General features: G+C 35.2%; 1 protein-coding gene and 1 long non-coding RNA gene across 2 annotated transcripts; both read left to right on the top strand.

The window, feature by feature from the left end:
- The first annotated feature begins 310 nt into the window (after positions 1-310).
- LOC107728383 (uncharacterized) lies at positions 311-3,206 on the top strand. Its single transcript, XR_001638465.1, has 3 exons — positions 311-433; positions 2,476-2,805; positions 3,128-3,206. It is a non-coding gene; the product is annotated as an uncharacterized LOC107728383 (long non-coding RNA).
- Positions 3,207-5,181: 1,975 nt separating this feature from the next.
- Positions 5,182-9,302, top strand: LOC107728371 (CD48 antigen-like). The gene is made up of 7 exons (XM_016538511.1): positions 5,182-5,236; positions 5,835-6,140; positions 6,403-6,669; positions 6,917-6,961; positions 7,348-7,388; positions 8,864-8,989; positions 9,153-9,302. The coding sequence occupies exons 1-7, from the start codon at positions 5,182-5,184 to the stop codon at positions 9,300-9,302; spliced, it is 990 nt and encodes a 329-aa protein (XP_016393997.1).
- The last annotated feature ends 2,011 nt before the right edge of the window (positions 9,303-11,313 follow it).

Below are 11,313 nucleotides of genomic sequence, written 5' to 3'. Positions count from 1 at the left end.
TTGCAGATCCTGTGAGAATAGAATGATGTGAAGTTGTTAAAAATTATTATATCATATGGACACGGCACATGCAAACACACACATACGCTCTTATGATCCAGCATATTATAATGAGATGGAGGTATGTTTGTTGAATAAGACAAAATGTGTTTCTACACTTAACTGAACTTTTATGTTCATTATGTTCAAATTGTTTTATTTCATTTCTAAATAACATTTTAGTACTAAATTATTCAACCTGAGGTTGCGCAATAACTTGGTTTTCGTCTTGTGTGTCACGCTGAACTTCCGTTTTTAATAGGTAGTCAACGCAGCGGCAGTCATTTTGAGCTCTGTTCCTTTCTCTTTTTAAAAAAAAAAAATCTATAAATTGTGAGAATGCCAGTAAATCACCTACTCGTATCACTTATTTTTCTACTTACCTTCAAAACAGGTAAAACACATGTTCATTATGTTGATGTTGATTGATTATTAATGATTATTGTGACAGTAATGACTGCGCAGGTTATGGCATCACTGAGCATTTACCGGCATATCATCTATAGAATAATATTTTGGTGATTAATTCGTAAAAATATTCGGAAAGAAAGTTTCTACACTGTAGTTCTTGTTTTTGTCATTTTGAGAATGATCATTATTAAGCTACTAGTAAAACAGATGTTTTGAATACAGATACACCACCATTCGTTTTACAGAGATTATGCCATTGCTAATATATACATACACACACACTTATTTAGCATATATATGATCACTACAAGCAGGATACATGATACATTTTTGGTAATTTTTAATCATAAATCATATAGTAGGTGTGAAGAGTTTTGTGTAAGTGTGTGATGGTTCAAGTCACAATATATTTGGCAGTTTGGTAGCAAAGTCTGTCACCAGTTGTGGGCGGGGCCAAACCCATTTATGGCATCACAAAAGGAAGCAGACATTAACAATTCATTTCGAGACACTGTTTCTGACTTAAAAAAGAGAAGTGGGTGGATTTTTACCATTATAGGGTGGTTGTGTACACACAATTATGTTCAAATAAATACAATGTAAAAAAAATTATAATTTTGCATAATAGATCCCCTTTAAAGTGACTGGAAAACATCATTACAATTTTATTAACAGAACTTCAACTGGCTGCTCTATATATTTCACCAAAATGAAAATGAGGAACAAAATCTTTTTTTCTTTTTTTGTCAGGAGCCATTTGACAACGAGACTAAGTCAACTGATTATATTTCCAAACATTACTTCTGTTATTAAGTGTAAAAATCCAGGGAGAGCTTTGTATGAATGAGGAGTCTGACAACAGACAGGTCCACACAGAAATCTGATCTCAGCATCACTGAGCCCCTCTGGGATTACATAAAGATGCAGAAAAAAACTGAGACAGACTAAATCCATAACAACAGTGGAGAAATCTACCTACAAATCTACCTCAAAAATTGAGCACAAGTGCACCCAGCACAGTTTTAAAAGCAAAGAGTAGATGTCTCTTCATGTAATCGCAAACAGAGTTGATGGTGAGATCAGATTTCTGTGTGGACCATCTTTTTTCAAAGTCCTTGTGCAAACAAAAATCTCACTGGAATATTAAAAATAAATAACAAAATTAAGGTTTGGAAAAGTAAACTGATATTTCCTACTGGCACAGTAAAGCAAACTGTTTGATGAAAAATTTAACATGCCTAAGACTTTTGCACAGTACTTTATTCTTTAAAAAATGCAAAATATAGTTTCATGAACATTAAGAAAAATTGATGGTTGATAAACAGCTTTTCAGCATGTTTTACATTGTTAAAATAGGTCAATCTGTTGAATATTTTCCCCTGCTGTCCTCACAGGAATGAATGGGTAACTAGTAATCAGAATTTGTTTTTCCAGACGGGTGGACAGGCCTCCTTGTCACAAGTATAGCCTACAAAAAAAAAAAAAAATAAATGAATAAAAAAAACCCGGTTACACTTTATTTTAGGGACTAGCATGCATATTACTACCATATGGCTGTTTATGAGTAATTATAAAGCACATTTTAATGCCTTATTCTGCAGTTTATAGAGGCAAATGTCATAGTTAATAGTTCATAGTGAGAATTGGACCTAAAATAAAGTGTGACCAAAAAAATCCTTTCATTTTATATGATACCAAATGGCCTCCACCACCACTAACCCTATCCTCACTAAAATGGTAAACTGCACTCTATAATAAATGCCTAACCACTTCCCACCACTAAAACTATTCTCCCCAGTCTGAGACTGCTGGACTTACGCTGCTGGTAATTGTTATGATCTGCAGTCTGTGTGCAAAAGGGACTTTACGGTCTGTAGCAGACATGGGTAGTTAAACTTTCATTATGACACCAAATTCACTAAGGCGCATACGTGTTAAAAACATCCAGCATGCAGGTATCACCAAAATTCCCTGCGTAGTGGATCCGATCTATTTCAAACTAAATTTTATTTTCTCTCCCTGCAGTGTCCTTTGCTGAAATCCAGCCCCAGAATCGGTCTGTGCGTGCAGGGGACCGTTTTGAGTTTGTTCAGAGAGAAGAGCTTCCACAGTTTTTACAGTTAATCTGGATGAAAACACCTTTTTCCAGAAATCACTCAGAAACCATTGTGACATACTACAATAAGACTAAAGCCACTGACCCTGCCAGTTCGTACAAGGACAGAGTGGTGTTCAATACTACAAATTTCTCTCTAACACTGATGGGAATGCAGAAGACAGACAGCGGACTTTACTGCACAACAACAATTGGAAAAAAAACCAAAACTGTTTGTCAGTATAATGTATCTGTTGTTGGTAAGTGTAGAATTTAGGACCTTAAAATCAACACTAGCCAAAGCAGTGTTGCACATGCACCAACCTTTTTCTTGTTGCTGGTATCCGTAGCGATAGCAACCCAGTTAAACGGCGGGATTCAATTTTGTGAGCATTACATTGAATAATTCTGTATATGTGTTAATCCATGTTTCACTTGACAATAGCATATCATTCTCCTGTTGTGAATCATTTATAAGACATCTCTCAGCTTCACTGTTAAAATGTCAAATCTTATTTTCTATCTCCAGACTTTAATGTTACATATTTCTTTTCTTTGTTCTTTCTTTCTTTTTTTTTGCAGATAACCACGGATCACCCACTACCATTTTTCTTCCTTGGATATTACTTACCTCTACACTGACTACAATAATGTTCTAAATTGTAATATGTTAATATCATAAATTAATATCATAATTGTAAAGATTTAAAAAAAAGTTTAAGAATTACCAATAGCAATTATTTAAAAAAGAAATGCCATGACAGTGAGATTAGTATGATCAAACAAGGATAATGAATAACAAAACAATACAACAAAACATTCTTGTATCTTATTTTGTCAACACGTGCTCATTACAGTGTCAATTGCATATTTGTTGATGTTGATTTACCAAGTCTGTTCACATTCCATAGACATATGTCTACCAAAATTTGTAATATACAAAATGAACAGTAGGCTATATTTAAAAAAAAAAGTTTCAAGATTCCAAGAGCATATGAAGGAGGAGACAATGTAATGCACCAGTACAACACTTAATTTATATTTGCACCTAACTCTCTAGCCCCATCTGAAAGATTATGTCCTCTACACATTAAAAAAATAAATTTGGATTTTCCAGCTGATACCAATTCATAAATATGTATATATCTGCCACAACACACTTTTTGGCGGGGGTTTTCTCTACAGTAGGTGTTGATATGCAATGAGTTGTCATACCAGTGTGGAATCTTTTAAAGTTCCAATTGCGCGATAGTGATGTGAAGTAGACTTAACAGGGCATTCCAATATGCAGTGAGTGCGTTCAGTCCACTTTCCCACCTATTTAAATTAAACTGTCTAGTGAATAAGTGAGGAAGTATACGGAGGGAAAGTTCAAAGAAGCATGGGAGAAGTTTATCTAAAATAAATGCAGTGAACATAAACTTTAATGCTTTTTTTTTAGTTTAATTAGTCTCAAGTGTGGTTTGTATGCCTTGTTTGCGGTAATAAAGCACACATGCATCAGTTACTGTACATTGCAGCTACACTCAAATGAATTTATTACCCTTACTTAATTTAATGGAGGTTTTTACACACAATTTAATTTAGTTCATTCTAAATAAATCTGTTTAGTTGGGTCAACACAATTTAGTTGGATTAGGTCAAATTAATTTATTCTAGTACGTTCAACTTAACTTTATTACGTTTCTCGAAATAAATTTTCTTATGTGGGACCATTTTAAAAAAAATCAACTTACTGAAGTTTAATTAATTCTCTTATGTTTATCAAGCAGTTGTGTTCATTATTATATACAATGTATATAAAAGCTACATTTTGAGTGTCTACAGCCTAAGCGCAGGCAACAGTCTTCTGCATAATGGTAACCACAAAATTAAAAAACATTACAACACTCAGTCCCTTGCAAAGCATGATGGGAATTACAGATCTACTGCCCGGTTAGTTATATCCGCAAAAATGATTCATGTAGTTTTAACACAAATTAATTAAGTAAACTTTAATTTTAAATATATTAAGTAGTGTTAACTGAAATAAAATTAAGTTACAATATGTACAAAAATTGTGTTACTTTAGCTCATTTTAATTATTAAACTGAACAAAAGGCAAAAAAAAGGCATTTATCACTCAATTCTGAACTTTCAAATATGAAATATTATTCATTTAAATTTACAATAAATATTTCTGATCATTTAAAGGTAATGTTCATATTTTTGTAACAAGCAGAGTTAGACGAAGATAAGACCTTGGACCTGTATTTGAAGAAACTTAAAAGTGAACTTAGATATGAACAGCCACACTTGCTCTCACAACTAGGGGCTAGTTTCCTGTGGTAGACAATGTGGTTGCAGAAAGCAGCTAGCTCCTCCTCTCTCTTTTCTAAGCTGCTTTTTGACTTGGTTGGTATAGCAGTTCTGGTAGTTATTCAGTTAATGGTAACAGAACTGGTTTTCAAGCATAGACTAGAGTTTTAAATGTGCTCAAATTAATAGAAAAGACAGTATTCATATATTTACATATTGTATGTCATATATTCCAAGGTGAGTGACACTGCGTGGACAGTTTTAATAAGGTGATATAAAACACAAAGTTTTCTCTAATATGCACCGTATAACCACAGCAGAACAGGCCGTTTATTGCAATGGCTTTTGGTCATCTGCTCATGATCTTCATCGCAGTGCTGATCTCCAACACAGGTATGAAAATCATTCTCTTCACAGGCTACTGCACATGACTACTGCATAACTAGATACAGTAGAGATAGTAATTAATGACTTTCACCATTTGTATTAATGTCACCATTGATATGCGTGTCTGCTAATCATTGCTGTGCATTGAAATGGGAGGTTACACATGACTTTTAAACATATCCCAGGATTATTTATTTGAAATATAAATTACTGTTTAAATACTGTTGAAATATTAATATTATAGGAACAATTATTTGTAACACTTATCACATGGGTTTTTATTATTTATTTCATGCATTGATGATTCAGGATTCTTTTTAAGAACTAAAAAGAGAACATAGAACATAGAAATTGTTCTACAGCACTACACTCACTTACTTTCCCCTACTATTATAGCAAACAGCTAGATAAAAACCTTGCTATAAAAGTCGGTGAGCACAAAATTAAATTTTTTTAAATTAAATTTGGTTTGTTTTCATCATATCGAATCATTTTTGCAACAAAAAGATGGAATTTTTATGCCAATATTACACTTTTGTGTACCATATTTGTTGAACAATTGGACATTTACCTTAATCTTTTCCATTATCCTCTCTGTTTCTAGCATCCGTGTGCAAAGCTGAAAATGCCGTCTCTGTGCAGACAGGAAGTTCTGTTCAACTGGACATACAGACTGATAAACTACTACCTTTTGATACACTGGTCTGGATGAATCATGAATCAGAAAATATTGTGACATTCAGTAAGAAAACTGTAGAGACAGAGATTAACAACGACAGTGTGGTTTTCAATCAGTCAACCTTCTCTCTAACACTGAAGAGCACGAAAAAGACAGACAGTGGACTCTACACAGCAAAAATATTTGGATCGAATAATATAAATGTTGCTAAATACAGAGTATCTGTTATAGGTGAGTCTGAGTTGCATGTTAAACCACATTAAAAACCAATATCAAGAATAAAGGGTACGTGCTTAAATTAATTTAGAATCTTGCAGAGTTTCAATGTTTTCTGTAGAAAATACAAATTTTTACCTTTTGGCCAAAGCAAGTTGTTCAGTTTCACCTTTGAATTTGCTACACAAAAAAGTTTGTAAAAAAAAAAAAAAAAACTTTCTAGGGTCTGTCATATATGATGCATTCTCATGCAGCAGTTTTCATAAATATGTTTCAGATCCAGTGGATTCTCCTGTTCTTAACTGGAACGTCACCATGATCGCTGTTAACTCCTGTATTGTAAATGTCTCATGTAGTGGGCATGATCGTACAATCAGAGAAACCTACCAAAGCAACAACTGCAGCCAGAAGGAAAATATATCATCTGAAATACAGACTCTAACCCTGTATTGTAAAGAGGACATAGTTATTTGTAACTATAGCAACCCAGTCAGCTGGAAGAATGACACAATACAGATTAAACACCTCTGTACACCTTATCAAAGTAAATAAGTGACCCACAAACCCAATGCAAAACATATAAATGCATTTTAAATGCATTTTCTAGTCATGCATTTTTTATTTATTAGCCATTTATCCTCACTACCTCTGGAGTGTTCTAATGACTGTAGTTGTTAATCTAATGTTTTTTGTTTCAGATGAGAATCAACAGACAACAGGAGACAACAACAGTTATTTTCCTCTCCATTGGCTCATAGTCATTGTTATAAGTGCTTCATTGTTGATTTTAGTTGCAACTGCTGTAACATACTGCTCATGCAAGAATAATAACAAAGGTATGTTTATCTTTTATCTCAAATATTTTACAAAATTATCAAGAGCTTATATCCTCAGAACAACAGCTTTATGGGATTCAAAATGGTTGTGATATGAGGCACCAGTTACAATTTTACTTGCGCTTACATGAATCTCTGAATACACAAAGGTGAAGCAGTCACATACTGAATGCACAAACAAATACATATGAAAAGCTTATACACACCAGCGTCAGATCTAGAACTTTACATCTACACAACACTTACATAATGTTTGACTATTTCACATTTGTGTATGGAGATTTATGTAAATCTTATATGGTGCCTCATAGTGGAGAAACCAAGGATCTATGGTGATAGTAACTGACAGGAGATTCTTTATAATAATACTATTCTAAATCTCTTAGGTGCCCAGCAGAATGATCATACAATCTATGCACAAGTTCAGGTAAGCTTCAAAATACTACTTCACCATGACATCATAATTCTTATTTGTTAATGGAATATTGCCGTGTTTATTATATATGATTTATCCATGCACATTATTCATTTGTTCAAATGTACCTGTCCTCATAACATGTAATCAAATTAATTTCCCCTCTCCTTGCATCAGCATCGCTGCGCTGATGACGTGTGCACTGGTGTGAAGGCGGAGCAATAACCGCTCCCCTCCAGCAGCCCGTCACTCACATGTGATTGCAGCAATAGCAAACAACAGCAATCCAATTAATTCCTGATGGACAACACCAAGTCCCGCTCTATATTATTTTCTCATTTGACAAGCCATTTCACACAGATATACATCACAACATAGATGACAAGATAACTGCAACTTCCGTTTATGCCGATTTTAATATTTTTTGTTGTGCAGCCATGACAGATTATAATTGCTCTTAATTCAAGAATCCTCATGAGTCATGTGATGGACATTTGGGAGGTTGTGTGGCCAGTAGCTCAGGGGTGGTTTGAGCCCTAGAAAGAACGTGACATGAGTCATCATCGTCATAATTTTACATGTAATAAGTTTATTGGAAAACAATTCTGATAAAATCATCCACCAAATATCTACTTAATTTTACACCAGAGGAGCCCAAACTTTTCAGTATAAAGGGCCAAAAAATCTAACTTGATTGAAGGCTGAGGGCCGAAAGTAAATTTTGCATTATATCCAAATATATTAAGATTTTATATTATGAAAGATCAAATTCATTTCCAGTATATTCTCTAAATTTTAATGCAAAAATAGAACAAAAAGTCTTAAAACACAAAGATAAATTAGAAATGAAGATTTCCAATGGCATGTTTTTCCCACTATTATTATGGCATGATATGGCATGGCAGGGCAAATCAGAGGTCATCGTGGGCCAACTTTGGCCTGTAGACCCTGGTTTGGGCATCTCTGTTTTTTTCTTTGTTGGCAGTTTAATGCAATCATACACTTTGTGTAATTAATCAGAGCAATGACTGTTTCAGAACATACACTATATGGCCAAATGTAGCCTATATGGATAGCCAACACTACACATGTAAAGGAATGCATACACTATACTATTAAAGAACACTGCTCTATATGTTGGAACATGACTGTATGGATCATATGCACAACAGCATCAGTCAGCTTTTCAGTTCAGTTCAGGTCTGGCCATCAAGTTTTTCCAGCCCAAACACAGTAAACCATTTCTATGTAGGCCTTGCTTTGTGTACAAGGCCACTATCATGCTGAATTTGAAAAGGGCCACAAATGTTGCTCACAATTCCCTTGACTTGAGTAACATTGGAAGCCTTCTTATTAAAAACTTGTCTTCATTGGAAGAAGCAGCAGTGGGTGTCCAAACACTGTTAACCATGTACATTTAAATGTGCATGTAAATATTAAGTGGTATACAAGGATCTGTATGACTGTTTGATTGGATTGTTCTACAGCCAAAGAGCAAAGTACAAAGACCCCTGGAGATGTTGGAGAAATCAGAGAATCCTCAAACTGTGTGTGGATTTACACAAGAACACAGACACCCTCACAATACCAGTCAGACAATGTCCAATTCTGAGGTAAGAAAGAGACAAAAACATCCACCGGGCAGAATTTTCTAGGTTAAAAATAGTAACAGGTTAACTGTATAAATATCTTGAGTCTGAATACATTTCCTAATTTGACTTCAAGGATTTTCTGGTTTTGTTTATTGCATTGTTAATATGGTTTAATAATTCACAGATACCAGCGGAGATGCAAAAAAACAACCACCCCAGCACCACCTACAGTACAATTGGACAACACCAAACAACATCGCTTGACACTGAAACGGACCATACAGTTTATTCAATAGTGTGTAAATCCTCAAATGGCAGACCGCCTGTGAATTAATACAGTAGGTTAATGTAAAATTTGGCTGAGTAGGTACTGTGTTTGTCAGTATATATCTTAAATATTTCAATAGGACATTATTGTACATTTGTCACACATCATGTACAAGCATACAAAGTCAGTGTAAATTAGTGTTCATTTGGGTAGACTCAAAAGCTGTTACTGGGGTGGTACCCTTAAGGTCTAATATGCAGACTTATTAGTATTAGTATTAAATTAGTATTAAAAGGTATTCGTTTTTAATTGTTTTTATTTGAACTGGTGCAATTTTTTACACAAGCAAGAGGAAATTTCAAAACTTTTAGTACTAATTTCAAAAATAGGATTAGTTCACTTCCAGAATAAAAATGTATTGATAATTTACTTACCCCCATGTCATCCAAGATGTTCATGTCTTTCTGCCTTCAGTCGCAAAGAAATTATGGTTTTTGAGGAAAACATTCCAGGATTTTTCTCCATATAATGGACTTCAATGGGAACCAATGGGCTGTAAAAAAAGGTAAAACAACGATGTTAGTCGATTTTGAAGTTGGAGGAGAAAATGCGATGGAGTTTTTAACCCCTACTTTACCTTTCTGAACTGGAGTACACAGACGAAGAGCTAACCGCACTTGACCTTTCCAACGGGATTACCTAATGCGTGAAGACGCGCATGCGCAAGCAGAGCTAGAGCAAGATGAGCATTTGTGGTTAAAAAGTATATAAATGTTTACTGTTTTAAGAAAATGACAGATCGTTTCGATAATCTTGATAATTTACTCACCCCCATGTCATCCGAGATGTTCATGTCTTTCTGTCTTCAGTCGCAAAGAAATTATGGTTTTTGAGGAAAACATTCCAGGATTTTTCTCCATATAATGGACTTCAATGGGAACCAACGGGCTGAAGGTCCAAATTGCAGTTTCAGTGCAGCTTCAAAGGGCTCTACACGATCCCAGCCGAGAAATAAGGGTCTTATCTAGCAAAACGGTTGGTGATTTTCTAAAAAAAATAAACAAACATTTATATACTTTTTAACCACAAATGCTAGTCGTGCACTAGCTCGACTTCACGCATTACGTAGTCACGTTGGAAAGGTCACGCGTGACGTAGGCGGAAGCACCGACCCAGCGTTTACAAAGTGAATGTGCAAAGAAAGTCAAACGCCCTTTACAAAAAAAAGGTAAAACAACGATGTTAGTCGATTTTGAAGTTGGAGGAGAAAATGAGATGGAGTTTTAACCCCTACTCTACCTTTCTGAACTGGAGTACACAGATGAAGAGCTAACCACACTTGACCTTTCCAACGGGATTACCTAATGCGTGGAGCAATGCACAAGCAGAGCTAAAGCAAGATGAGCATTTGTGGTTAAAAAGTATATAAATGTTTATTGTTTTAAGAAAATGACCGGTTGTTTCGCTAGATAAGTCCCTTATTCCTCGGCTGGGATCGTGTAGAGCCCTTTGAAGCTGCACTGAAACTGCAATTTGGACCTTCAACCGTTTGGTAACTGTTGAAGTCCACTATATGGACAAAAATCCTGGGATGTTTTCCTCAAAAACCTTAATTTCTTTTCGACTGAAGAAAGAAAGACATGAACATCTTGGATGACATGGGGGTGAGTAATTATCAGGAAATTTGATTTGAAAGTGAACTAATCCTTTAATGTGTGAATCATTGGTACATCTATAGATTTGCTATATAAGAGTGCTCTGGGGCTGGGCTCGCAGAGCGGCTTCGTTCTGCATGGCGCTATTGGATGTGTTCCCCATAAGGTTGTCAAGGCGATGGGAGAGACCGTTCGAAAGGGAACACTCCGGTTACTAACATAACCTCGGTTCCCTGAGATAAGGGAACGACTTTTGCATATGCTGCCGTGTTATAAGTATAAGGCTGCACGTGAATCGATGACTATCACATCAGTCGAAATAGAGGTATAGAGGTTGGCCCCTCCCCTTTTGGCAGGCTGAAGTGCCAAAAGGTTTGTACAGCTACACAAACGTGAACAAATCAGACTCCAGTATCAGAGTA

This window comes from Sinocyclocheilus rhinocerous, unplaced genomic scaffold (genome assembly GCF_001515625.1).
Source record: "Sinocyclocheilus rhinocerous isolate Xijiao unplaced genomic scaffold, SAMN03320098_v1.1 scaffold3323, whole genome shotgun sequence".
Classification (NCBI taxonomy): Eukaryota; Metazoa; Chordata; class Actinopteri; order Cypriniformes; family Cyprinidae; genus Sinocyclocheilus; species Sinocyclocheilus rhinocerous.
This window is presented reverse-complemented; position numbering and strand designations above follow the sequence as displayed.

Excerpts from the sequence above, each read along its gene's own strand:
- LOC107728371 (XM_016538511.1), top strand. The coding sequence starts at position 5,182 with ATGGCTTTTGGTCATCTGCTCATGATCTTCATCGCAGTGCTGATCTCC. Across the intron at positions 6,670-6,916 it reads CCTCTGTACACCTTATCAAA|TTGCAACTGCTGTAACATAC; the intron begins GTAAATAAGTGA and ends TGTTGATTTTAG. Across the intron at positions 8,990-9,152 it reads AGACAATGTCCAATTCTGAG|ATACCAGCGGAGATGCAAAA; the intron begins GTAAGAAAGAGA and ends AATAATTCACAG.